Source organism: Anopheles gambiae, chromosome X, assembly GCF_943734735.2.
Source record: "Anopheles gambiae chromosome X, idAnoGambNW_F1_1, whole genome shotgun sequence".
NCBI classification, from domain to species: domain Eukaryota; kingdom Metazoa; phylum Arthropoda; class Insecta; order Diptera; family Culicidae; genus Anopheles; species Anopheles gambiae.
The window spans coordinates 4,206,080-4,234,044 of NC_064600.1; the positions used below are offsets into that span (position 1 = coordinate 4,206,080).

General features: G+C 47.7%; 2 protein-coding genes across 2 annotated transcripts in view; one reads left to right on the top strand and one right to left on the bottom strand.

The window, feature by feature from the left end:
* Nucleotides 1-16,256, top strand: part of LOC1272045 (F-actin-monooxygenase Mical) — a 68,473-nt gene extending 52,217 nt beyond the window's left edge. Inside the window, exons 11-18 of the mRNA XM_061641682.1 lie at nt 2,471-2,483; nt 2,535-7,103; nt 7,344-7,376; nt 10,622-10,841; nt 10,976-11,066; nt 11,160-11,470; nt 11,571-11,767; nt 13,849-16,256. Coding sequence (XP_061497666.1) covers nt 2,471-2,483; nt 2,535-7,103; nt 7,344-7,376; nt 10,622-10,841; nt 10,976-11,066; nt 11,160-11,470; nt 11,571-11,767; nt 13,849-13,854 — 5,440 coding nt within the window. The 3' untranslated portion in view covers nt 13,855-16,256. The remainder of the gene's footprint in view (nt 1-2,470; nt 2,484-2,534; nt 7,104-7,343; nt 7,377-10,621; nt 10,842-10,975; nt 11,067-11,159; nt 11,471-11,570; nt 11,768-13,848) is intronic.
* Nucleotides 16,001-27,923, bottom strand: LOC1272042 (NCK-interacting protein with SH3 domain). Its single transcript, XM_061651650.1, has 9 exons — nt 27,852-27,923; nt 26,948-27,557; nt 26,622-26,806; nt 24,155-24,304; nt 23,803-23,893; nt 22,289-23,728; nt 21,874-22,095; nt 20,238-20,410; nt 16,001-20,154 (listed from the first exon to the last, which is right to left on the bottom strand). Exons 2-9 carry the CDS (start codon nt 26,973-26,975, stop codon nt 19,963-19,965), a joined length of 2,481 nt encoding a protein of 826 aa, XP_061507634.1. The 5' UTR covers nt 26,976-27,557; nt 27,852-27,923; the 3' UTR covers nt 16,001-19,962.
* Between the last annotated feature and the right edge of the window lie 42 nt (nt 27,924-27,965).

Genomic DNA, 27,965 nt, shown 5'->3' on the forward strand with positions numbered 1-27,965 from the left:
CCTGTGTGCTCAACCCATCACTCACCTCTGTGCTCATCTACCTGTGCACCATCCAGCGTGTTTCTGTTTCTTCGTACGTGTCCGTGTGTCTCCACATTGCCTGCCTAAACGCTCTATACATCATAACCACCACCACCAACAGCAACATTTGCGCTATTTTATACAACAAGCCACCAAACAGCCACATCTCTACCAAAAAAAAAAAACAATCTCAAAACAAAATGGGGCTCCGTCCGTTAAAGTCGAGCCGCTGCTCTAGTTTGACAGATAGTTTCGGCAATTGAAAAAAAAAAAATTAAGCGTGTCCACCTGCTGTTTCTGTACCTGTGTCCTGTGTCGGTGTGTTGTCTTCTTCCCGCCCGACGAGGGAGCGATCCGTCGCATCAGCTATGTGTTTATGTGTGTGGGTGATGGTAGGTGTTCTCGCTACCACACACCACACACACACGCACACTCCGATCGATCGCTCGCGTGAAGTGAATATTGTCCCCACAACACACCACTCCCCAACATCCCCACACCGGAGAGGTAAACTTGCTGTGTTACGGTGTGACGCTGTGTTGTGTTTTCGTTGCGTTTTTATTTTGTTTCTGTTTTCATTACAATTTGCGTTGTTTTACGTGGAGTTTTGCTCTTATTGTTGTGTGTCTATTGCGACCATCTGGTTGGATATTTCTTTTCATTGTGTATATTGTTTCTTTTTTTTTATTTTACTTTCTTACTTACCCGTCTGGCCATCTAATCCCGTTTAATTTGTTTTATCATTTTCGTTGCTCGCCTTGCCCGCGCTTCAAACTTTAATTCAATTGTTTAAAAGCTGTGGTTTGATCCATTCAAAACACGACAGCATCTCGTCTCATCTTCAGGGTGAACATCGGTTATATTCAAAAAATGAAAAAAAACTGGATGTAAAGCACCATTGCTAGTACTATGTGGGTTAATTACTGATCCTACGACACGCCTTGTGCTGGCCTGTACAACAGTTGGGTAAACACGGATACTTTTGATGTACCAAACAAAGGTCACACACCAGTCTTCTTGAGGCCTCCTCATGGGCTGGCAATATTTCACATCACTTGTCATTCATTCTTCGTGTACCATGTAGTGCTGCAAGATGTCATGACCATCACGTGATGCTGACCACCGAAAACAATGCACTACGAAAATCGTGATAGCTTAATGTCCATTGCTGATACTCAATGGAAGTGCGGCACGACATGTCAAACGCGATGTGCGAGTGCTTGAGTTAAGCCCGACGGACTTTGACGGACAAGCTGAGCTTAATGCCGTCGCATGAATAGTCATGACTTTTTCTGGCTGAGATCAGTGCTGCCAAATGGCACTGTTGCAGTCACCAACACGCATGGCCGAAACGAAGTTGAAATCAGGTCACGTACACAACTGTCATGATCAGGGGTGAGACTCATACAGTTGGTGCACTAATCACATGCTTGATGACATTTTTTGTAGGACCCAATTCTTGGTCACTCACTTGGCCATGACATTTTCTCCCAATGATAATCACGACATTCTTGGGACATACTTGGCGAGTGGTTTCAAGCAACGAAATGAGCATGCTTTTTCGCTCTGAGAAAATAGGCTCATTTTGTTGCTTGGAACCACTCGCACACACTGCATATCTCCCATGACTATCGTGATGAATACCGACAAAAAATGTTGCGACCTAGTGACTGACCAAGAGTTGCAAAAATGTCACTAGGCATGTGATGGTCGTACCAACTGCTTGAGTCTCACCCCTGATTGGTCACCTCAACTTTCTAACTCAGTCTGATGGGCATGACAACAAACCAAACATTGTCCGATGAAATCATCCAATACGTTATCTCCCTCTGTCGGATTGTTGTTGCATTGGATTTATTCCTGCTATAATTATACCACAATTTGTACTTTTTTTATGAAATACAGTACAAAATCACCAAACATACCAGCCGTTTCCGAGAATTTGGATTTGGCAACACTGTGCCACGATTTTGCCTAAAATATTGTGTAGATAGTACACTATGAACCCTCAAAACACGCTCCATTAAAATCTCTCCCCCAAAGCCACCAGGACAAATATGGGTGGATAAATCAAAACCGAATTTCAAATGACGCGCTTGTGATGTTAAAATATCACAATTTTCCAATATTCAACAATTACTTTTTTATAACTGCTTTTTATCATTGTTTTAATACTAACTTTGTGTCTCGCGAAAGCCTACAATGCTGGAATGTGGCCCTTGGCGCAGTTTTAGTCCCCAGACACACTCACAGACACTAACGACGCAGAGATACCGACTAACGTTGTGACGCTTAACCTGCATCCCGCTCGCCAAAAAGCGGCGACGTACGACGACGATGCCCTCGCAATAACCAGCTCCAAAGCGCTCTTACCGCTGCCCGATTGTGTTGATCTCCTAAAAACTTGGAATGTTTGCCGTTTTCCTGTTCGTTCCCCCTGTTGTCACAGAGCACAGACCCCTGTTGAAATTGTACACTAATATACCGTTTCCATTTTTGTTCTGCTTCCCCAGGGTGCTTCCAACTCGGAGGTAAACTCGACGGAAATATCGACCGACTCGGAGTTTGACGACGAGCAGCCGCAGCGGGTGCCGCCGTCGTTCCACCTGGAGTTTAAGCCGCTGGTCGAGGTCGACCCGACGATCAAGCTCGTGCAGAACCGGGCGCCGCTGGCCGTGCCGCGGCCGGGCGACTACGTCCTGAGCAAGACGGCCAGCACCGAGGGCATCGCGTCCAAGAAGAGCCTCGAGCTGAAGAAGAAGTACCTGCTCGGCGAGGGCACGACCGGGCTGGGCATCCTCAAGTCCGGTTCGGCCTCGGCGCTCGACTCCAAGTTTAAAACGTTCCACTCGAACATTACCGAGTGCCAGAAGCTGCTCAACCCGGCGGCGGCGGTACAGGTCAGTCCGACGCTGCAACCGTTCCTGAAGGCGAGTGCGCCGGCGGTGCCGGTGCCAGCAGCGCCGGTAGCGCCCGGCCCAACCGAGTCGGCCAACGACACGGAGAAGGAGAACGTGTACGAGGGCAAGCGGTCAGGCAACGGGCAACCGAACGTGGTGGGAAGCGTGGTGGCCGGCGCTGCCAACAAGCGCTCCTCGCTGGTGGAAACGATCAACACCACGCTGGTGGAGAACAAGCTGAACGAGATCAAGTCGAGCGAGTGCTTCCCGGCCCTGCCGCCCAAGGAGGAGCCGCCGGAGCAGCCGCCGGTGACGTCACCGTCCCAGAACGGGTCGCCGGCAAAGCCGAGCGAGAGCAATGGCCACCTGGACCATGCTGCCAAGCTGAAAAACAGCATCAACAACAACAACCACAGCAGCAACGGCACACAGAACAACAACAACAACCACCACCACCACACACCCGTCAACAACAAGGCCAACAACCACAACAACAACAACAACAATAACAACAATGGCGAAGAGGAGGAGGAGGAGGAGGTGGAGGTGATCGAAATTATCGACATAGTGACGCCGGAAAAGGGGAAGGCGACGACGGCGTCCCCGACCCATCGGGAGGTGGCATCCTCCGGGGCGACCCACGAGCCGGTCGCAGGCCCGGAGCGGAAGTACATCGGTGCGCTGAAGCACGCGTACATCGACCTGACGACCGATTCGCCCAACTGTGACCGGTCGCTGGTGGAAACGACGCTCGATTTCAGCATCGCGCCCTCGAAGCTGGCTGGTGCAATCGTACCCGAGCGCCCAACCAACTCCACTGCCGTGCCGGACGCGGCGTCGGGCAACGCACGGAACGACAGCAACGACAACAAGATCGAGCAGACGGCGAACGGCAGCTCCGCGGAGCAACAGGCCCCGAAAGAGCAGCAGAGAGCGGTGGAGGAGGAAAGGGAGCAGGAGGAGGGATGCCACGAGACGACGCTGCAGGTGCCGCTGGACGTGCCCTGGACCAAGCAGGAGGAGATCGAGTCGGACAGCATCTCCGAGTCGGGCTCGAACAGTAGCGGCATCAGCAGTTCGAGCAGTTCGAGCAGCAGCACGAGCAGCAGTACGTCGAGCGTGGAGGACATACCGCACTTCATACTCGACTCGACCACCAGCCCGGAGACGCAGCACGGGGACGAGCGGTTCGTGCCGCGGCTCGAGGTGCGCGACGCAACCGGCGAGCTGATGCAGATCGACAGCCTGATGATCATCGACGGCCGGTACATAGGCGATCCGGAGGATCTGAAGCTGATGGAGCGGCTGCCGCCCGACACGCAGATAGCGGCCCAGCTGCTGCAGGCCGAGATGAACCAGGACAGCATCAGCACGGTGGTGGAGAGTGCACCGGAGCACCCGCTGCAGGAGGAACGCAAGCCATCCGCCGACGAGCAGGTAGTACCAGCTGAAGAGCAGGAGGAGGAGGAGGAGGAAGAGGAGCGTGCTAGCACACCGACACCGCCTGCCAAGCCGGAGGAGCCTGTGGCGGAGGTTCACGCCGCCGCCACCACCACCACGGCGCCGTCTCTCTCCAACTTTGTCTCGCAGCGGACCGGCGGCTTCCGGTTCGATTCGCTGCACGAGCACAAGCTCGACACGCTCAAGAACCTGCCGTTCGTGCTGGAGGCGCAGCGCAGCACCGTGCCGTCGAAGCCGACCCATCTCAGCCTGGGGGAGCCCCGGCCGCCCGAGAGCGAAACGGACGCGGAGCAGACGCCGATGGCGGGCGAAATGCTGCCGCCGCTGGTGGCCGTCGCCGCCGCCACGCAGGACCCGGACTCGGACTCGCCGGACGACACGGAGGTGACGACGCAGAACAACCTCACCGAGACGGAGCTGTCCGACTGGGCGGCCGACGACGCCGTCTCGGAGAACTTTGTCGATCTGGAGTTTGGGCTCGGGGCGGGCAGGGGCGCTACGGTGCGCCGCAACCAAAAGCCGAAGCATCTGCGGCTGCCGGCCAAGCGCGACGGCGGGGCGAACGCAAGGGGGGCGGTACTTCCACTGGCCGCCACTGCTCCGCTCGCGACCGAGGACGGCATCATACGGAATCTGGCGCTGGAGGACATCGAGTTCATGGACACCGGCTCGGAGGAGGAAAGCTGCATCGAGACGTACTCCACCACCAACCGGATGGTGGTGAAGAACCGCGGCTATATGGAGATAATGGACCCGGCGGTGGCGGCCCAGCGGACGGTGTACCATCCGCCGCCGCCGGTGTACGGGTCCGCGGCACCGCTGGTCGAGGCGATCAACAGCCAGGTGGCGGGCCGGCAGCTCGACTACATCGAGCAGGGCGCGTACCTGCTCGCGACGGACGACGCCAAGACGCCGATGAACGAGGAGCCGCCCGGGAAGGGCACGTTCCCGGGGGCCTGCCCCGGGCTGCGGCTGGACGCCGACATCGAGGAGGACAGCCTGCTGCTGGTCAGCTCGTCGCAGGGCACGGGCACGGCCACGGACAGCACGTACGGGGACAGCGACGCCACCACGATCGTGGGGCCGGCGCACTTGGAAGCCAGCGGCCGCCCCCTCGCCGGTGGTGGTGCGGCCGTCGCAAGCCCGAAACCGTCGGCCGGCAGCAGTGGCCGGGGCAGTGCCGGCGATGTAGAGGAGGAGGACCAGCAGGAGGAGCAGGGGGACGGTCCGGCCCGGAAGATCTCGGTCGAGTCGCTGTCCGGCAAGCGGAGCAGCCTGGAGCGGAAGGACGTGCGGCGCGACTCGCTCAAAAGCATCGAGGACATCGGGTACGAGAAGTACGTGAAGCGGCTGCAGCAGAAGATCCAGCAGATCAGCAAAGCGCGCGACTCGCTCGAGGTGATGAAGAGCGCGAAGCGCAAATCGCCCAAGGCTGACGGGTCGACGGTGGTGCTGCCCCTGCCCGAGGCGGTGCCGCCCGCAACAGCGGAGAGTGTGCCCGGGGCGTCACCGAAGGCAGACCATCCGCAGCAGCAGTCGCCACAATCGCCACAATCGCCACAATCGCCGGCACCAGCCGGCACGCCCGAGCCGCCCAAGAGCGTGGAGAAGAAAATCGAGGAGATCGCGAAGGAGCGCGTGAAGCAGAAGGATCTCATACACGATCTAGTCATGGACAAGCTGCAGACGAAGAAGCAGCTGAACGCGGAAAAGCGCCTCAACCGCAGCCGCAACCGGAGCAACGCGCTCGGCGGGCAGCAGTCCGCCGGTGTCGCCGACGTGCCGCCCGCGGTGGACGGCCCGTCGCCTGCCCGGGCAGCCGGCCACCCGTTGAACGGTGGGCCGGCCGCACCGGTCACGCCCGTAACGCTCGTAACGCCCCGTGCCGGTGGCGAGGCGGGCCCCACGACGGGCCAGCTGCGCGAGGAGGCCCGCTCCCGGGCACGCCTGAAATCTAACCAAGATTTGGGACTGTCGCCCGAGGACCAGGTGCTGCTGCTGCGCAAAAAGTATCACCTCACGATGCGCGCCCTCACCAACACCACCACCACCACCGACGACGATGACGACGCGAACAACCGGGCCGAGCCGAACAAATCCGACGACGCCAAGTGCAAGGATCAGCAGCAGCAGCAGCAGCAGCACCATCGCACGAAGCTCATCACCTCGAAAAGCGTCAACGATGTGTCGATGCTGAAGCAGCAGCAACAGCACCACCACCACCATCACCATTACAACCAGGCGGCCCTTGCGCACCACCACCATCATCACCTGCACCACCAGCACAGCCAGCAGCCGAGCTATCGGATCACGAGCACCGGGCTGGGTGCGGCGACCGGCGAACTGGCCGACCCGCCGCCGCTGCCCCACAAGCTCACCGACTACATCTCCGACCCGAACCTGGTGCACAGCGGGGCGACCGAGCCGGACAGCGAGGTGCGGGTGCGGGGCGCCGCCACCAAGCGCGGCAAGGACCGGGAGCGCCGCAAAAGCATCATCGAGAAGGTGTCGGAGTTTTTCAATGGGCGCAAAAAACCGACGGCGCCGGACGGCGCTGGTGGCAGCAAGGAGGCGTCCCCGACCAAGGACCGGCCCCCGAGCAATCTGCTCGCGGTCAACGGCCAGCCGGAACCGGTGAACGGGGGCGGCAGCACCAGCCCCTCGTCCGGCGGGGGCTTTTTGCGGTTCAAAATTTCCCCCAAGCTGAAGGACAAATCCAAGGTACGTGCGGCGAGGGTCTCTGAGAGGGGGCTGGCCGCCTCCTTTTTGGTGGTGGGACCTTTTGTTTTTTTTAAGGGATTGATCGCGCTTGGTAGCTCGGAAAAAGCGGTGTTTTTGTGGTGTGGCTCATACGTATGTTTCTTTTCCTTTTTCTCTCTCTCTCTCTTTCGCGCTGCGGTTTTTTGTTCCGTTTTCTCTTCCATATACCGATTCCATCCATCCACACAATCCTGCGAACAGTCATGCTTTGATATGAGAAGCATTAGTTGTGGTGTAAGCGCTTCTTTTTTTCGTGTTTTCTTTTTATACTGCTTGCTGTTGTTGTTGTGTGTGTTTTGTTCCATTTTTCTCTCTTTTCTGTTCGTTTTTCTCGTTGCATTCGATGAAGGCATGAATAGCTTTGATGGATTGCAGTTTTCATTTGTTTGTTTGTTTGTTTGTTTGTTACTGTTTTCTTCATGTGCATGTGTTTGTTTTTAGAGTTCTCTGTTTGAATTGGAAGTCTGAACTTTAGTAACCGTAGACGCTCTGTATCTGTTAGATTCTAAGCTTCAAATTCGTTTCTTTGTTTTCCTTTTTTTTTGTTTTGATAATAATTTCTAAACCCCTACACTCTTATAGAAACACATAGTACTTGAGACGCGGAACATGGACTAAATAGAGGACTGGGCTACATGTCGGTGGTAGTAGAGAAGGAAGAACGAGCACAGCAGTGTAATATACGTTTTGCAGACGCAACACAACAACACAAAACAAACAAACGAGAGTCGGAATTCGCTCAGAACTCAGAATAGTTGGGAGGGGCATCATTTAATTAGACAAAATTTCGTGCTAATTTCTATCGATTTCGGGCCATTGGATTGGATTTTTTTCGAACTAGAGACAAACACACACACACACACACAAACATGCTATTAGTACAGGACTTACAGGAAGGTAGTAGGATGTACTTTTTTTTCGATGCCGATGCGTATTGCTAGAATATCGCGGCTCTCTGCCACAACAAAGGCACAAAGGCAATAAAGTTTCCCCGTCGTGTTAGATTTGGTAACGCTTTGTTTCTTTGTTTTTTGTGGTAGTTGTAAAATATTGCATCTTTTCGCTCATTAACGGGTTATTACCACATCATCAAGGGGGATTTCAGTGCCATCTGGTGGCATGTGGTTCAACTAATTGAAATTCAAATCAAAGTCAAGAGTTCTGTTGGCACCGTATTGCTCTTGGGACAGTTATTTTAATGTTTATTTAGTTGATTTAAAATGGAATTAATGTTGAGCTGCACCCTATTATCCTGTACGGTAGAATTAATTCCTGTGGCTGACCTTCATTGCCATTAGTGAATGATGCCACGCAAACGACAGTACAAAATACGATAATTATGATAGAATATCGTTTTCTTAATTTCTATAAATCCTTTGGGAATTGTAATGTTTTCACTATAACCATCATTACAGGGGTTTCAGCGTTTCTGGTCCTTTCGGCACGTTCCTGCTAAACGCCTTGTGACGTGATGCCATCTGTCAAATCACGTGCAAGGCATGCATGTATCACACAGATCAGCAAACGAGTGTCAAAAGTATGCTAGAACCGCTGAAATGTCTGCTTGTAATTTGTTCTAATTACTGGACAATAACTGGAGTAAATTTAGATATTATTAAATGTCAAATACAGGCGGTCCCCGAGATACACGGTACCTCTTATACGCGGATTCGGAGATACGCGGTTTTCTAAATTTGACAGTTCTTTGAGAAAATTGTACTGATTTGACACATCAATTGTATATTGCCAAATAATTTCCGTTTCGATCGAATGTTAAAAACTATTTCAAAAAGTTTAAAACTGTTATATTCAGTCAGAATCATATCAAATAACTCATAAAGTGACTAAAACCGCCCCCTACTTGCAAAATTACACGAAAATTAGTGAAATTTTAGCTGGAAATCACGAGATTCGACTTACGCGGAAATTCGAGATACGCGGTATTTTGCGGCCGTTTTCGGTCCCCATTAACCGTGTATCTCGGGGACCGCCTGTATATATGTTTAATATCAATAGTTTATTGCACAAAACAATTTGAATAGCAGGGACGTAGAATATCATTCGTTTAATGATCTATAGAATTTGATGTTTATGTAGTGAGATGTCATGAAAAACAAACATTGAATTCGATCACTAAATAGACCTTAAAGATGAAAGCAAATGTAATTAAATTACAGAGTTTTCCAATCCAATCTTCAATGTGCACAGCATTATTCATCGTTTGCAAGATGTTTTTCAACAGCTGTCACTTGTTATATTTGCATCACAATAAAATTTCAATTATTACACATGATTTTCAACACATCATAAAGAACTGTCAAACTCAGTCCAGCTTGCGATGTGTTGAAAATCATGCGAAAGAACTGAAAAATGATGCAAATGGAACATTTGACAGCTGGCAAGCAATGAAAAATATTGTTGACATGAGAAATTGGTTCGGAAAATCCTGTATGTATGAGTAAAAGGACATTATTTCAGCTGTAGAAACTGTACAGGGTTTTCCGCATCACTTTCCAATGTCTGCAACATTTTTCATTGTTTGCTAGATGTTTTTCAACAGCTGTCAAATGTTGTATTTGCATCACAATGATGTGTCAGTTCTTTAACATGATTTTCAACACGTCTCAAACTATGATTGAGTTTAACTAGTGTGACTTTGTGATGTGTTGAAAATCATGTGTAAGAACGGAAATTTTATTATGAATCAAATACATCACTTGACAGCTGTTAAAAAACATCTAGAAGGAGGTGAAAAAATGGTGTGCACATTGGAAAGTGACTGGGAAAACCCTGTAAATTTCAGTAGATCTCCATATGACATGACATTTTCGTAAATGTAATATGCCCCAAGAGAGCTCGGAGTGTATTCCAATGACACTATCAGATGAACTGAAAACCTCCTTGCAACATCAATCATACCATGAAGGAGGGAAGCATTTCACTTTAACTAACACATGGCACACACACACATACAAACCACTTGCTCGAAAAAGGATGAATTTGCATGAATCGAGACACCGTGCCATTCCACGCTTAGATAAGGGGAAATGAACTCCCCCCCCCCCCCCACACTATAGCACACACTCTCCTGACTGCTGACCCTATGGTAACGCACAGGTAATGCACGGCAGATGACTGCAAACGTAACAAACGGGGAAGCCATAAAGTAACGCTAACACTTTTACTAACAATTTGGCATTCTGTTCATTTCAGTCCGTTTCTAATCCGTTCGTTTGTCGTTTCGCTAGAATGCATGTTCTCTCAATTTTCCTTATTATTTTGGTTCGTCTCGATCCACTCGAGCGAAACCCCCCCACCCCGCACATTAACCAATAGTGTGTTTACAAACAGTTAACCAACTGGTTTCGGTTGTTTGGTTTGGTTTATGTGACACTAATCGACTCGGGTGGACAAACGTTTTGTAACATTGCTTCTTATTGTATCGCCCAAACACCCGCCACCACTCGACCGTAAAACAGACGAAGGAAAGCTCTCCCTACGGTGCCCGGTGTGCCTCCGACGACTGCCTTAACACGAACGGAGCGGCGGCGACGGGTTCGCCCACCACCACAACGCCCGATGCTGCCGGCCCGAACCATCATCACCACAACAGCTACACGCCGATCGGGCGCAAGGAGGCGGAAGAGCTGGAACCACCGCCCATCCCTCCGCTGCCCCTCAACTACGAGCGTTCGGACGGTAAGCGGAAGGAAAACATTGCCACAAGAACAAACAAGCGATTGCAGGGTTGTCAAACTTTTTTTTCATAATTTTTTTTTTCAACAATTTTTTGTTCGAATTCTTCCCACACACACACACACACTCACACACAGACGAAGCAGCAGGTGCGGCCAACGAATCGAAAAACGAAATCAAGAAAATACGTGCAATGTCGAAAACATCGAGGCAAGCGGAATTGAAAAGGTAAGTGGAGGGAGAGTTGCAAAACCCAACAGCTAGCATTCGCTTCAACGCTAATTTTGCTTATTTTTTTATTTTTTTTTTTTTTTTTGGTAGACTGAGAATTGCTCAAGAGATACAACGAGAACAGGCCGAGATAGACGTCAAGATCAAGGATCTGGAGACGCGCGGCGTCGCGATCGAGAAGGAGCTGCGGGGCGAAAGTGAGGCGCTGCGGCAGCACGGGCCCGCCGCCAATCTCGGCGCGAACGACGAGGGGCTGGTGAAGGAGTGGCTGGAAATCATGAGCAGCATCACGCGGCTGAAGGTGCGGGACGACGAGCTGAGCATACGACAGCAGGAGCTGCAGCTCGAGCATCGGCACGCCCAGCTAAAGGAGGAGCTCAACATGCGGTTGTCATACGGCAGTACGTTGTCTTTCGCCGTTTACCCCTTTGTTTGTGGGAAATTGCGGGACTAATATCTCTCTCTCTCTGCCTCTCTTTTCTCGTTCTCATCCTTCCCTAGAGCTAGATAAGAACTCTTCCGACGTGGCGGCCGAGGGCGCGATACTGAACGAGATGCTCGAGATCGTGGCGAAGCGGCAGTCGCTCAGACCGTCGCCCGACACCAAGGCGACGGCGGCGGCGGTCGCCGCCGTTGCGGCCGGTGCCGCCAGCAGCCCCTTCACCAACCCGACCGGCCGGAAGCCGACCGATACCGACGTAAGCATTGCACGACTCTTTCCTTTCCCACTTCTTACCCGCTCCCCGCTGCTGCTGTGGTCGTTGCTGGCCGGCTGCTTGGCGGTAGCGGTGCTGGCCATTGCCGTTACGCTAACAAGCTAAACAACGTTTCGTTTTTTGCACTTCGCGTGTGTGTGTGTGTGTGTGTGTGGGTAATTTCGACACCTACACCAACAGCACCACTTACCTATTTGCACTTGTAGATATGTTATGTTGCACACGCAAATTCAAGTTATTTCAAGTTGTATAATCAAAACAGAGTAGTTTTGTCCACGCATCCTGCCCACACAGAGTGATGTTCTACTACTACTGCACCCCTTAAAGTATATTATTATTTGTTTATTATTATTAATATTATAATTATTATTATTATTATTATTATTATTATTATTATTATTATTATTATTATTATCTTCATTTAGCTTTTCTTATCCATTTAATTTTGTACTAACCAGTATTTCATTATTATTGTGATAGCACTTTTTTTTTTGTTCATTTGTTTTTCTTTTAAAGAAATATATTACATTAACAACAATTTATGATTTCGTTTTTATTTTAGATGTTTAAGTTTGTCCGTTTTTTTTCTGTATATGTTTGTGCGTGTGTGTGAGAATGTGTGGCATATTAATACTGTAGTATAATGGTACTGTATAATTTAGGTAACCAACATCACCACATTAACCGAATTTCGACCAGGAAAGGTATCTTTTTGTTTGTATCACAATACTTAAATCAACATTTACAACCATTTCCGTCAAGTTTAACGCACACATACATAGCAAACCACGAAACCACAGTCGAAAGCATGCCGTTAATGGTACAGAATGTAAGAGGCATGCAGTGCTGCAAAATGTCACTGTCAATGTCATAAAAAAATCTGACTGCAACAAAATCCATATCAGTGTCACGAACTCAATTCTAATCAAAGGTGATACTCAAAACGGTTCGTGTGACCAATACATGCTTCATGACATTTTTGGCGACCACCGCTTCGTCAGTCTTTATGTCATGACTTTTTTTTCGTGACTGTCATGACTGTGATCAGTTTTGCAAAATGTCACTGACGTAGTCATGACAAATTCCGGCTGAAACAAAATCATGTCAGTGTCAAGTATATTGCAAAGAATGTCGTGACCAAGTGAGTGACCAAGAGTTGGGTGCTAATCAAAATGTCACCAAGCATGTGCTTGATCCACTAACTGTTTGAGTCTCACCTCTGATCATCTCAGCAGTGTACGTGAGCTGATTTGAGTTTCGTTTTTAGTCATGAGTGTTGGTGACTGAAACAGTGATATTGACAGCACTGGTCACAGCCAGAAAAAGTCATGATTGTGTTTACGACGACCATGATGTCATGACGCACTTTTCAGCAATGAGCATCAAGCTACCACGATTTTTGTTGGTGAGCATCACGTGATGCTCCTGACATTTTGCAGCAGTGGAGGAAAGCCTATGAAATAATCAGCTTAACGCAGTTAATATCCCTCCCAAACCAAGGATGATCGGCATTACACTGCCGGTTGTGAAATTATATTTTGAACCTAACCATATTTGTCAATTTTTTTTCTTTTTCATTATAATTTGCAAACTTCTTAACACTTTTTAATTCTCGTTTAATATTGACTCCTCTTTCACTTCTACTTGCTATGCTTATCCGCGCGAGTTTGTCGCTTACGCATGCATCTAAGTCGACGTAGCTATTATCCAAACCTTTTGGCCATACGTCATCCAGAGGCGTCCAACCACTAGATGGCCCAATCCTAAGGGCTCGATGATAAAAAAAATAAAATAAAAATGAGTATCGTAAATTCAATCTAAAAACACATTGAAGAATAACAAAAATATTGATCAAACGAATGTATGCAGAATTCAGCCTTTTATGTATAAATTAAGTCATGTAAAATATAAACCTGCATCGAGCGGTGTAAATTAGTCTGCAACATGCGTAGTTAGTCACAAAACAAAAAAAAAAAAACAAAACAAAAATACACTCATTCAATTGCATTGCTTACTTTTCCTCAAATGTGTTCTCACCGCAATGATTTGGTTTTTATTTTTAGATATAAATTACCATCCAAACGGCGCACGGCACTGTGTGGGCGTGTATTTGAACGGAACAACAGCGGGGAAAGATTTCGGTTCGAATTGTTTGAACGGGGGTTTCTTCGTGCGACCGGCAAACCCCTTTGAAAAGCACACAAATGCTGCGATCATCATTTTGTACGCCGCCCACCCCCTACAACAGTGCATCATCATCCTCTCCTGCCAACGATTTTCTGGTGCTTTCGGTGCACGAGATGCGGCGTTTTTGTTTTACGTTACACCGGCGCGCAAGTCAAGCTTCTTATACATATATTAACATATATATATATATATTTTTTGTGTACATTTGTAAACTTATTAATGCATTATACGTTAAGGCGGAGAATGGCGGAGAGATAGGAGATAGCAGCGCGCAAAAGGAAGCCTAGCAGACGACGAAGAAAAAAAAGCAAGCTGAAGCAAAAATAGTGTCCAAGAGTCGTGCAGACGAAAAAGGGGAAAGGTGTGTTGCTGTGATGAGACAGGAGGAAGGAACAAAAAACAAAAGAAAAAAACGCATATATATATAGGGCAATAGTATACAGGAAACAGAAACAGAAATGCAAAACAAATCACTCGCAAGCGATAGGAGTGGATAGGGATGACAGGGGGGATGCCGCGCAATTACACTTACAGGGTTTTCTAGGTGTTCTCATAGCTGTAGGACACTTTTTTTACTCTTTCTAACGTAAAAAATGAATTTAATGTACATGAATTTAATATAATGAGAATTGGACTCTATAGCACCCTCGTTAGACAAGTCCAATAGGAATGTTCAAGCAGCCTGTCCAATTTCAAACATATGAAGTTCACTTCCAATAAGAAAGAATCAAGGAAGTATCCGACAGCTATAAGACCGCCTGGAAACCCCTGTATTGTGTATGCGTGTGTGTGTGTGTTTGCGAGAGACAGTAGTAGCCGTGTGTAGTGTTCAGGGTTTGTTTTTAGTGTTTCGTTTTGTTTTTATCGGCTCTTCTGCTTTCTTATAAGCTTGTGTTTTCGACTTTTGTTCGTTTTTAAAAGCCTGTTTTTTATTGCTGAATTTACAGTACACTTCAAACATTTGCAATGTGCAGTTGGCCAAGGTTAGACTGTTTCTTTTCGTTCTTTTTTTTTTTTGTTTTCGGCTGTTGCTAGCTAGTTCTTTGCCAGTTTTCAAGCGTGTCCCCATGACGTCATCAAGCTTTATCTTTTTGAGTGTGTGCTACAGTGCAGTTTGCGGTTTGACTGACAGGCAGGCAGGCGTATCATGAACTATTTATTTAAACTGTAGAGTTAAAGTTTTTGTTTGTTTGTTTCGTTCGTTTTGTTCGAGATTATTGTTTGAGAATATACACAAACCCAAAAATAAGAACTGTAGCGAGAAATGGATGGCCAACGTGATGAGTGTATGTGCGCGTGTGTCTGTGTGCTTGGTACTGTGAGAAAGAAAATGTCTGTCAATGTGCACTAAGCTACGACACAACTCGGAAGCACCAGTTCGTTCGGTTTTGAAATGAAAAAAAAATACAATTCTTCATCACGTGCATTCAGTATTACGAACACAAGCAAACACACACACACACACACCCATACATTGCACACGTCTCACGCCCCCTGAAAAACCCTTCCCCCTCGGCAAACGAAACAACTCAATTATGTTTGTGTAAAAACATGAAACGACCTAAAATACCCTATAGAGAGATAAAGAGATAGAGAAATAGAGAAAGGTGCTTCGCGAAAAAAAAAAAAAACATTTCGGGAGATTCAGGGTTTTCCAGGGGTTCTCATAGCTGTGGGACACTTCCTTGACTCTTTCCTGTTGGAAGTGAACTTCATATGGTAATTGGACTCTATGGCACTCCCTTTGGACAGGCTCCTTGGAAATTCCTATTGGATTTGTCCAACAAGGGTGCTATAGAGTCCAATTCCCATTACATTAAGTGCATTTCACGTTAGAAAGAGTTCATTAAGCGTCCCACCGCTATGAGAACTCTTGGAAACCCCTATAATGACAGGGAATACAGCTGTGTATGTGTGTGTGTGTGTTGCGTAATTTAATAGCATGTAAAAGAAGAAGAAGGAAAACAAGCCCATCCAGTGAGCGAGCGAGGAATGTTTTCTTTTACGGGAAAATATTTTTTTTAAAAAAAACAAAGGAAAGCTTCTTACTTTTCTCGCCTGCACGCGCGCTCAGTTCATTCAAAATGAAACACAATGAGGAGAAACAAATAGGCGCGCAGGCGGCGGCGGCGGCGGCGGCAATAGAAAGCTGAGGCACAGTTGTGTCTGTATAGGTGTGGTGTGTAAGGTGAAACTAATTTAGTTTTAGTAATGCAATTGTGTAAAACCGCGCGATAAAAAGGGGGCTCGGGAAGTTTTACACGCTTCCCAGGAGGGGGGGGGGGGGGGGGGGGAAACAAGTACTCTCTACGTTTCTTTCCGCTGCTGTGCGCGTGTGTGTGCGTGTTTAATTTCCAGACTAATTAGGTAGCGAGCACGTGTGCAGCATTAGCAGCGAAGCAAAAAAGGAAAATTATTCAAACAAATTAAGCTCAGTGACAGGTTTGCTTACAAGCGCGCACAGAGCACATTACACACATTAATCGATTTAAACAAACAAAAAAACGAAAATTACATTTACTGTGTCTCTCTTTCTCTTGTTCACACACACACACACACACACACCCACAAAACCCCCGCATCACACCACAAACAAGCAACACACGCCGCAGAGGACAGAATTGATCGTTTTTCGAGTTGTGCAAGTTTTTATTCTAGCAATATAGATGAAACATCGCAAAAACGTTTTTAATGCGTGTATATGCGTGTCAGTGTGTGTGTGTGTGTGGGGTGTGCGTGCGTGTGTTAAAACTCCTAATTCACATGACTAGTACGTTTAATTTGTGTTTCATTGTTTCATGAAATGAAATGATAGACAGTAAGCAAGTTAAAGAACGAAAGCAAACCAACAAACACAACCAAAATCAGGAAGCCGTGCAAACGCTGCAAACGCTGGAAGCGCTCTCCCCCAAGGGAAAAAAACAGAAGTGGAGGAAGGAGGGGGGGAATGACCCACACCCAATTTACCCCAATACATGCGTTGGATGAATTTAATGAGGTTTAAATAAAAGCACAAAAACTTACAAAACAAAGAGAAAACATTAATACAAAAGAAAAACAACCTTCCCTTCGGCCTTTTCTCTTTTTCTATGTTCGAAATTTCGGTTATTTTAAGCAAAACGAAAACCAACAACACAAAAAAGGCACAAACGACACAGAATCAGAATTGTTGTTTTTTTTTTAGAGTAACATTTCTTTAACTTTCATTTAAAAGTGTTTCGAGTGTTTGGTAGGATTCACGTTTCGCAAAGTTGTTTGTTTATTTGTTTAATTATTTGGTTTTGTTTTTCTTCTCTGTCTGACTTTGCGTGTTATTGCGGGGAGAGGGGGGGGGGGGGGGGGTACTATACTTTTTTGTTGTTGTTTTTTTTCTTTTCTTTAACACAACACTGCACACACTACTGTTTAGAGTATGGTTTAGTTTGTTTGTTGGGTGTGTGTGTGTGTATGTGTTTTTCACTTTCAGAACGGCGTCTTTTTTCGCTTTGTTTGCTGCTGTTCATTTCATTTGGCATCCTTTACATACTTTGGAAGGGTTGTGTGTGTGTGTGTATTTAAAAAAACGAACAGTCAGCGCTAAGGTAATTTTACTTAACTAATTAACTTATTTATGTGTGTTTCGTTTCTCTCTCTTTCTCTGCGGTATTCCAGCTTCGTTTGCCAGTGTTTTAGAATATTAACTTGCGTTCGTTCTTTTCCTCTCTCTCTCTCTCTCTCTCTCTCTCTCTCTCTCTCTCTCTCTCTCCCTCTCTCTTTCTCTCTCTCTTTCTCCTTCTCTTTATCTCTATTTCCAACTTTACACTTTTACGTTTTTAAATGCCTCTGCATCGGAACAACGCGAACGATCGATAATGTTTAAAAGCGTTATAAATTATTCGTTTAAAAAAAAAAAATCCTACACACTAAGCCGTCTACTGTACTTGCTACATTGCAAGTAATGCGTGGACTTATTACACTTCATATGAGCTGTGGAGCTGCTCGTAGCAGGTTCGTAGCTTCACGAAGGGGGGGTTACTCGTCCTGGTATGATGAACGGTTCGGTGTTGGTTAATTGGCACATTTTGGGGTTTGACAAATTCATTTCATTATGTTCTATCCTGCGCCTAGCCTGTGTAAGCGTTACATGCTTAAGTCTACCGAATGCGTATAATAAAAGAGAGAGAGAGAGCGAGTGTGTGTGTGTGTGTGTAAATGAGGTTGCTTTGATAGCTAAGACTAGGTCGAAACGGGCCGTTACACAAAAGGTAAAAGTAATGCTGTATCACATAATTAATTAACGCTTATTCGCTCTATAATGATGGCTTATAACGTAATCTTTGGATCTGTCCGTTGTTCCGAGGCAAAGTTTAAGAAAAAAAAAAATGCAACCGCCAACACACTCCAAGGGCCAATTTGGGAAATATAAAGCTTATAACAATCTGGCGATGCCAATCTCAACCGCTTTCTTTTAAAGCTCCCCGCAACAGTAAGCGAGTTTTGCGCAATAGAGTTCATTGCTTCGATTGGGGGGGGAAATGTAACACACACACACATACATGGCTTACATCATTTTCACTTTTTAACAGGCAATTTGATAGAATTTGTTTGTTATAAAATGCCTGTGCGTGTTCTTCTCTTTCTCCTTTTGTCTTGCCTCTGTACCTCTACCCTAACTGTGTGTGGCGTGGGAAGGATGCGTTTAAATGCATTCTACGTAAGCGGCTGTACGGTCGCCCTTTACGGGGTTCTAATTAACACGCACCCATACACACACACACACACACCTCTATATCGTGTCGGTTAACAATATCGCAAAAAGTGGGGAAGAAATTGCACTGTTTGGGCGCGACAAGGGTTGTGAGAAGGATGGAGCATATTTTATAATAATCCTTCTGTAGCGATATTTATAACTCGTACTACAACTACTCTGTGCCAGTGTGTGTGTGTGTCTATGAGTTTCCTTGTTGTTGTTTGAGTCACATTTCGCTTCGCGTACGATTGCGAGAAAACAGAGATCGCGTCAATGGCAATGGGAAAAACAGGCCTAAACTCTGATCTATCAAACAATCAAACAACCGCGTGTCCCCGCCGACAAATAGCAGCTTCTAGTGCACTTTTTATGTTAAAGCAAATCACTACCACACAGCACACGCACTGGGGTTGGCTGGATGGTTGAATATATTGGTTTGGATTGGTTAGATTGCTCTTTCAGCCACCGTTCCCTACCACGGCGTTCATGGTTTAACAAAATGTGCTACCGTCGTGTGTGCTGCGCTGTGCTGCCTCGTTCCGTAAAACGGTTTCAGACTCATTTTGCTTAGCTAAGAGTTTGGTTACATCGTAATAATAAATAGTTTTGCGGGTATTTCATACTCCAAACGACGTTCGAACGCTTTTTTTTTCTCTCTCTCTCTCTTTTTTGCTTTTCAGTAGTTTGGGCACGAGCCAACACTAAATGCTCGACCTCTCTCTCTCTCTCTCTCTCTCTCTTTCTCTCTTGTTTGGTTAAAAATGTAGCCTTAAAAAAGAACTCTTTGATGTAAGCATTTAACAGGGAAGGTATTTAACGAACGATTTTTTGTTTAACAGACTATTGTTTGCTGCTTGCCTGTTCCGCTTAGCAGGCCCGTAATTAGTAAACATGTCCCGATAGAGCTGGATGGGGAATGTGTGATGGGAGGAGAGGGGCAATAGGGTGGCGGGAAGGTGAAAGAAGCCAGGATTGACTAGCATAACAGGGAGAAGGGACGATCGGCCGTAAATTCATAGCTATTACATCACCAAACAAAAACCACTAACGTTCAATATTTTGCCATCTTTCTCCATCATGTGTGGCGTCAAATCTTTCTATCTCAGATCAAAAGGGTTCCGTTTGTACGCATCGTGTTATCATGTGTGCTTAACGCTTAACAATAATAAATATATCGTTCGAGCCGGCGCAGGACAGCGCAAACCGTTCGCCCGCGCCCGAAAACAAACTCGCTGCACGCTGCAGCAGCAGCCAAACCACTTCACGCTTTGAAGATTTGCGGAAACTCGTTCGCTATTTCGCGCACAATCTGCTGGTCGCTGGCGCTGCACTCCGTCTCCTCGCAGAAGATGCGGGTGAAGATCTTCATCAGGTCCTGCTTGCGGTGCTGGTGCTCGGGATAGTTGGTGTTGCGCAGGATCTTCCGGCACAGCTCCAGGTACCATTTGCGAATCTGGGCAAAGGGTGAGGAGGAGAAGGGGCAGGGCGTTAGCAAAGGAACCGTCATCAACCTGCAGCATGCGCGCCGCTACTTACCGGCTCGCCGGCGGACAGATCGGACAGCTGGCGCACGAGTATGTCGATCAGCACCTTGTTGTCGTTGGTGTAGAAGATGGACGCCGTCTCCGGGCGGCTGAACAGATCGACCAGCATCTTCAGCACCGGGTTGATGTTCATCGGCGTGTGCTTCAGCGTGTGCACCGGGTCCTCTGCAAAACATGTTGCGGTGGGATAAGAATTAATGCCTTTTTCTATTAATTAATTATTACGCAGCGTTGCGTAAGCCAATAGAAAGCTTTTGCTTTCTTTTTTTTTATTACATATTTTTTAAAGGAATCTTAACCAATCATTCCGTAAATCAGATGCTATCACCGCAGCTTCTACTATATGGCAGTCTTGTCCGATGCTATTTGTAATGAAATTTTTGTTCTTGCTTGTTACTTCATTTCATTCGCATATTTCAATAATGTTTTGAGTTCATTTTTCATAAAATTGATACGAAATACTTTGTTGAGCTTCAATGAAAAACTACCGGCCATCAGAGTTTGTTGTTTTAACAGTTAAAATCAATGCGTCGAGATGGTGTCGATCTTACTCGCACTGCAGTCGTGATGCAACAAAAAACACACTTTTTTATTTTTATCAAAATGTTATCAAAATCAATCCAGGAACCGTAGTTTCTCGCAAGTGAAATGGAACATAATGAATCAAAAAAGCTTTTCCGATGTCTGCTAGTAAGTTTAAATTGGCAATCAGTATTGCAATCAAGGGTAAACTTTAAGGTGTCGAAACTACCCCCAATTCCTCTACTGTTTCAAAGTTGACACCATTTTTTCGATAAAAAAAACACAAAGAAAAATATTTATTTTAGTTCCGTGAAAAAAATAGCAACAAAATGTCTACTTTGATCTGTTTTTTTTTAAATTGATTAATTAATAAAATTATTAAAAAATAATAAAAAATAAAAAAAATTTTAAATAATTAATAAAATTTGATTTCAACTGTAAAACTAGCCATGGGAATAACAATTTATTTTTCAGAATTATGCTTTTCGAAACTAAAAATATAATAGACTTCCCATTTCAATTTAAACCATTACAAACTGCTCCCAACGAAAGGAACCTCAAGAAAGATTTTTTTAATAAAATCATTTAACAAATTACATTTTTAAATATTTTTTTTAAAACTGTGTAAACTTTGAAATAACAGAACATGAAGACAGAGCTTGAAGAAGAGGTGACATATTTACATCGAAACCAAACAAAATCAAATCAAATTAGCAAATAAAGACGGCTGTAGTATATACACATACACAAACACATTTAAAGTCAATCATATTGCTATAATTTGAATAAAAAAAAGCAATTTTAAATCGAAATATTACATTACATTACATGAAAACAGTACATGAAACGTTAAAAGCAACTGTTTATGTGTTGAGAACGTATAAAAGTGGACCAAAAAGAGAAAAAATGGATGACTCAATAAAACAAAATGATAAAAGAAGAATAAACCAACGACAAGCAATGCAAAATGAAGGAAGATATTGGAGCAAAATGAGTTGAGTAATAAATTATTCAAATCATCAGTTATTTCAAAAACCATCTGCAGCTTTAAACAACACTCCCGGCCTGTGTATCCAGGTTTTGATAAAAAAAGGTAGACAACTTACCCTCCCGGTTGATCAGCAGCAGTATCTTCTCGGTAAAGGTTTTGGCCGTCTTGAACTGCTCCATCGCTTCCAGCACCACGTTCTCGGCAAAGTTGTCAAACTGCAGGTTGAACGACAGGATCAGGTTGATCATGATGTCGGGCAGCACCTCCTGGACGTCGCTCTCCGGCGGCGTCTCGATAATGTTCAGCAGAAAGATGATGAAATCTGCCCGCAGATGATCTGGAGCGAAACGGAGGCAAATTAATAAAACCATCGGTTTCGGTTTGAGCAGTTACAATCACGATGCTTGATGATAAGAGAGTTTGATTGAGAAATGTTTGATTGCTGTTGTGCTAAAGTTGTTTGGCTGATCGGTGGTTTGGCTAGAAGAAATTGCCTCCACACGCCCAAAATACCAAAAACAAAACCCTACCTTGCTGATTGATCGGCATCCGGCGCCCGATCGAGAAGATGATGATGAGCATGTTCGCCAGCTCCTGCAGCTTCTCGATGTTGCGCGGGTTCGACACCATGTCCTGCACGAGCTCGAGCGGCAGCACCGAGCCGAGCAGTATGTCGACGGTGGTGTAGTCGAGATGGCACATCGCGCGGAACGCGGCCAGCAGCAGCTTCCGGATCGACCAGCGCGTCTCCATCTGGTAGTACAGCACCAGGTTGATGATGCTCTGGTACTGGTCGCACGCCATCTCGCTGCGGCAGATCTTCGGATCGGCGTCGGTGAGGATGCGGATCAGCTCGGCCAGGTACTGCCGGATGTCGGCCTCGTCCTCGTGCAGCATCCATGTGCGCTGCTCCGAGTCGTTCTTGCAGTCGGACAGCTCGGCAAAGATCAGCCGCAGCCGGTGCGCATCGTGCGTCTTGCTCAGCAGCCCGTCCGGCACGTCGAACGGGGCGGCCAGATGGACGGCGACCGGCTCGAGATGGCGGACGACGGCCGGCGGCAGCAGCACCTCCAGCTCGGCCAGCACCACGCGCAGCGCGACGCAGGACAGCTCGTGGCTGAGCCGGGTGGCCTTGCGTATCGCGTCCACTATCTGGTACACCTCGGCCGCTTCCACCCTGGCCGGCGGCTGCTTGGCCAGATCTTCCGCCGGCTCCGCCGGTTCGTCGCCGGTCGCCACGCTGCTCTCGCCACACTCGGCGCCCGAGCCGGCCTCGCGCTCCGTGTCGCTCGCGAGCGTACCATCGTCCCCGCCGGCCGTCACACTGCCACCGCCGTCGCCCCCGCCAGCCGCTCCCTCGGCCGGCCCGACCGGTTCGTCCTCCTCCTGCGGCGGTGCATCGTGCGGCGGCTCCCGCACCGAAACCGGTTGCGGTTCGGTCTCGCTCACCGTCACGTCGTCGTTGTTGGTCGTCTCCAGCTCGTTCAGCTCGTGATCGGTCTGGTTTTCGGCCTCGGTCGGGGCACCGGCACCGAGCGACGGTTCCTCGCCCGCCCCGCCCCGATCGTCGATGCGCGAGATGGCCGTTATCTCGTCGCTCGTCGTCGTGAGCGTGCCGGTCGTGGCGGTGTTGTTGCTCGTCGGCTCCGTCTGCTCGGACGACACGGACGACAGCTCGGACAGGGTGCTGCTCGGTTCCTGGCTGGCTGCGGCAGCGGCTACGGCGACGACCGCCGGTGCCTGCTGCTGCTGCTGCTCCTCGGTCTGTGCCGGGCCGCCGCTGTGCTTCGTCGCCAGCACGCCCGTGCTGGGACTTTCCTGGATGAACTGGGGCGGCACCTGGCCACCGACGGCCGGGCTCGATTTCGATTTCTTCGCCGTCTGCATCATCACCGGCTGCTGCTGCTGCTGCTCAGACGGTGCAGGCGGCGAGTGTCGCTGGGGACCGTTCTTCAGCGGTGCCGTGCGTTCTGTGCCAACAGAAATCGAAATAAAAGAAATTAATCGAACGTGTGCTGGGGCGCGAAGTAATCGCTCCCATTACCGCTCGAGCCGTCGTGCTGCTGCTGCTTCAGGTGCCCGTTGCTCATCTTGATCGGCGAGGGCGGTTCCGATTCACTATCCGTCAGCTCGTACTGCGCACAGTTTGCGGAAGCGGAAATGAAACAAAAATCAACAAAATTCAGGTTAGCCAGTGCGAAGATGCTACAAACGGTTCTATGTAGGGCACGGGAAATGTGGCCCGTCCAATTTATTTTTGTGTTTCTTGTGCGCCCGACTGGGAAGCTGGCCAAATAGGTCACACACACACACACACACGCTCGCGCTTTCACACACAAAAAAGAAGCGCTAATTATGTGTGGCTGTATGTGTGTGTTCTGCTGGGTTTCGCCTACCTTCAGCATTTTTTCCAGCATGCGCTTCTTCTCCACTAGCCGGCTGATCAGTTCCTCCCGCCCGATGATGCCGTTTATTTCCTTCTCCGTCGACAGCCGCAACGATTCTATGCTGGATTCGAGAAAGCCGTTTAGAAAGAGTGGATTGACCTGTTGGAGCAAAAAAAAAAGGCGGAATGAAAAAGAATCATTTTAAGAAGAGTGAACCGTTTGCTCTGAATGGTAAACAGCAGCATTTGTGCTAATATAACCGGCCGATTCAATTCGAAAAGGAATATTAAGTGTCAAACGAGTACCATGCACTCAAGTTGTCACCTTATCTTGATAAAGTTTGGCACACTTTCTTGGCTTATTTGTTGAAACAAGGTGCTCTAATATGCCAAAACTGTTTAACATACAGTGAAACCCTGTATAACGAGTTTAATCTGTTCCTGTGACTTACTCGTTATACGGGAGGCTGCAAAATGTCACTGTCAATGTCATAAAAAAATCTGACTGAAACAAAATGTCAGCGTCACGCACTCAATTGTGATAATCAGAGGTGATGCTCAAACAGCTGATTGCTAGAATGTCACCGAGTCATTTGACACACCATATACACAACCAGTTACTTCGTCATGACTTTTTTTTTTTACTGTGATAAGTTCTACAAAATGTCCCTGACATAGTCATGATAATTTCCAACTGAAACCGAATCATGTCAGCATCACGAGCTCTACTGTGATGATCAGAGGTGTGAAACAGTTGGTGGGACCATCACATGTTTGGTGACATTTTGTACAACCAACTCTTGGTCAGTCACACGGACGCGACATTTTCTGTCCGTAATCATCGCGATGGTTATGGGAGATATACGGTGCTTGTGCGTGGTTCCATGAAACATAATGTGCATGCTTTCTCGCTGCAATGCGTTGTCATTATACCCAACTACCCAAAGCAGACAGAGCGAGAAAGATTGCTCATTTTGTTGCTTGGGACCATACGCCAACTATATCCCAAGAATGATTATCACCGACAGAAAATGTCATGACCAAGTGATTGACACATGAATTGGGTCCGACAAAAAGTGTCACCAAGTATGTGATTGGTCCATCAACTGTTTGAGTCTCACCCCTGATCATGACAGTTGTGTACGTAACCCGGCAAAAAAGTCATGATTATGCTTGCACCGGCATTAAGCTCAGCTTGGCAGTCAGAGGTATCGCGTTGGACTCAAGCACTCGCACGTCGTGTTCGGCATGTCAGGCCGTTAAAAGTTAAATAATTTGCTCCAGGACTGTATTGGTTTAAAATTATAAAGCGTTCGTTCATCACAATAAAGTATCAATGCAAAAATGTCAAAAACATAAAAATCTCGTACCTAAACCCCCTAAGAGAGATCAAAATGTATTCGGCAAATGTAAAATGTAAATGTAAAAAAATACCTTCAAAAACCCGCTCATTGCTTCCTTCTTAACATTTCCTGTATAATATTCATGAGTTATCCTTTCTGTTTGCCTAAGCACGTTAACCCGTACAGCCAAACGGTGACACTACACAATACTCCAAATGCCAATAAAAGTGTAAAAAACAACATTGAAAAAAAAAACAGAAATCCACACTGTCACACGTTAAACTACTTTCTGAAGAGCCCCTCAAATGGTGGGTGGGTGCGGAATAAGCGGACCGCTGCGAGCAGCAGATAATCAAGCCGCCTATTCAGCAGGATGAACAGGACACGGTGAACTCGTGCAAATATGTGCTTCCCCTCCCACTAACCCCCCCCACCCACCCACCCCTCCTTCATCGCATTTAAAATTACCGCATACGAACAACAAACGCAACACGCAGCGGCGAAAACGAAAGCGCCTTGCCCCCGGTGCGGCGGAAACCAGGATAAGCAAATGCAAGGCACAAAAAGCTCAACACACACACACAGCGCCCCGGAGTGGGGTTGGGAGTGGGACAAAACGGTCGCGCGTTTCGACAGCAGGCAATTGCTTCCCTTAGCACAGGGGAAAAGAAAACACGGAAGGGCCTTATGAGAAATGCATGTGCTGTGTGTATTGATTTTCTCTTCACGCCTTCACGGTGCTGCACGCGCACGGCGAGGACGATGGTGTGCAGGCCTGCTTGTGGTTTGATGCTGTGTGCCAGCGTGCGGGAGTGTTTATTAGCAGAACACTCCTCCCGTCCTCCCCGGCTATGCTAATCTCAATAGGGCTTTTCGCAAACATGCTCCCGACCGTGCCGCGGGATGCAATTTCGCACCGCGGAGTCCCCGGGATGCTGAGGTCGTGACCGTAATGGTGGCCATACCCTACCACCCCTACCATTTCTTCAGTGCAGTGTGTTTTGTGTCTGTATGTGTGTGTGTGTGTGTGTGTGTGTGTGTGTGTGTGTGTGTGTGTGTAAGTGACCCTCTACTTCCTGGAAGGGCGCGCGCGCGCCATATCTTTCCCATCAAACGGCAATCTGCAGCGTTTACCTTCAGCTTCATCACGTAGTTGGACGGGACGAACCCGATGTTGCCCTTCATGCTGACCACCTGCCACCAGTTCCGCTGCCGAGCGCTCGTCTGATGCAGGATGAAGTATTCGCCCTCGTCGAAGCTGATCGTCTTCGGGTAGACGGCGGTAAAGTCGTACAGCGCTTTCAGCATCTCGAACGACTCTGAACGGGTTGCGGTCAGTTTTGGAGGGGGGGGGGGGGGGGGAGTAAGATGGGAAAAGAAAAAGAGAGAAAAAAGAAAGGAAGGCATAAGTTTGCTTGGCTAACGCGCGCGGAAGGGAACACTCCGTTTCTAATGCTTACCAGCATCCTGCGACATGCTGTCTACCATGTTTGCTCCTCTTTTTTCTTGGTGCTGGTTGTGATGGGGGTTGTATGGGGGAACGGGGGTAGGATGGGAGAGTGCTGGAGCTGGGGCAAAAAGTTCGATGGACCTTCCCGACCTTCCCGAGCCCCGATGTGGTTGATTGGTGATTGCTGGCTGCCGCTGGTCCCAAAATTCCAACGGCACAGTTCGTCCACCCTTTTCCTTACTTTTTGTTGCTGTTGCTTGCTTGCTTTCTTTCTGCAACTGCTGCTGAGCTTAGCTCATCTGATTGCTGGACGAGGAATGCTCCCGCGTATGTGTGTGTGTGTGTGTTTCTGATGGTTGCTGATTGTTCGCCTATGTTTCTCCTGGGAGATTTATGTGCGTGCTGCTGTGCATTCCAGCATCCGCAAGACCATATCACACGGGCCGAGCTCTTCGTATCCACACACACACCGATGCACACCAGCACCACCACCACTGAGGTTTCCTGCCCTTTTTCGTTTTGGCCAAGGACGCGTATGTGTGTGCAAAAAACCTAACGCACGGGGAGTGTGTATGTACAAACCCGGGAAGCACACCACGGCAGGGGTCAGCGAATCTCCTCTGCAAATCGATTGATAAAAATAAGCACCAACACACTCACACACACGCGCGCGTACAGTGCGAGTGAAGCTACAGAGAAAAACAGGGCTGGAGCGAATGTGTGTGTGTGTCGGTGTGCGTGTGCTTTGGTTTGTTTTGTTTTGTTTTTGTCACAACGCTCAGTGCACGCACGCACGCACGCTTCTGCACGGAATGGGAAAGGGAGCTGTGTACTGCAGGCCGACACACTCGCACACAAACAATCTCTGCACTTTGTGGGTTCGCTCGCGGCGGTTTAAATTTACACTGGCCCACCAGCACTGGCTGCGTTTGGGAACTGTTTGGGGGGAGCGAAAATCCGTCTCGGCCTGTTTGCCTCTTTCCGTTTTGCGCACTTTGACACAACTGTGCGTGCTGCATGTGTGTGTG

Bases quoted from the DNA above. Each gene is read 5' to 3' on its own strand.
- LOC1272042 (XM_061651650.1), bottom strand. From the start codon at position 26,975: ATGGTAGACAGCATGTCGCAGGATGCTG. The intron at 24,305-26,621 runs GTAAACGCTGCA...TTGCTCCAACAG, and splicing joins ACTACGTGATGAAGCTGAAG to GTCAATCCACTCTTTCTAAA. The intron at 23,894-24,154 runs GTAGGCGAAACC...AACTGTGCGCAG, and splicing joins TGCTGGAAAAAATGCTGAAG to TACGAGCTGACGGATAGTGA.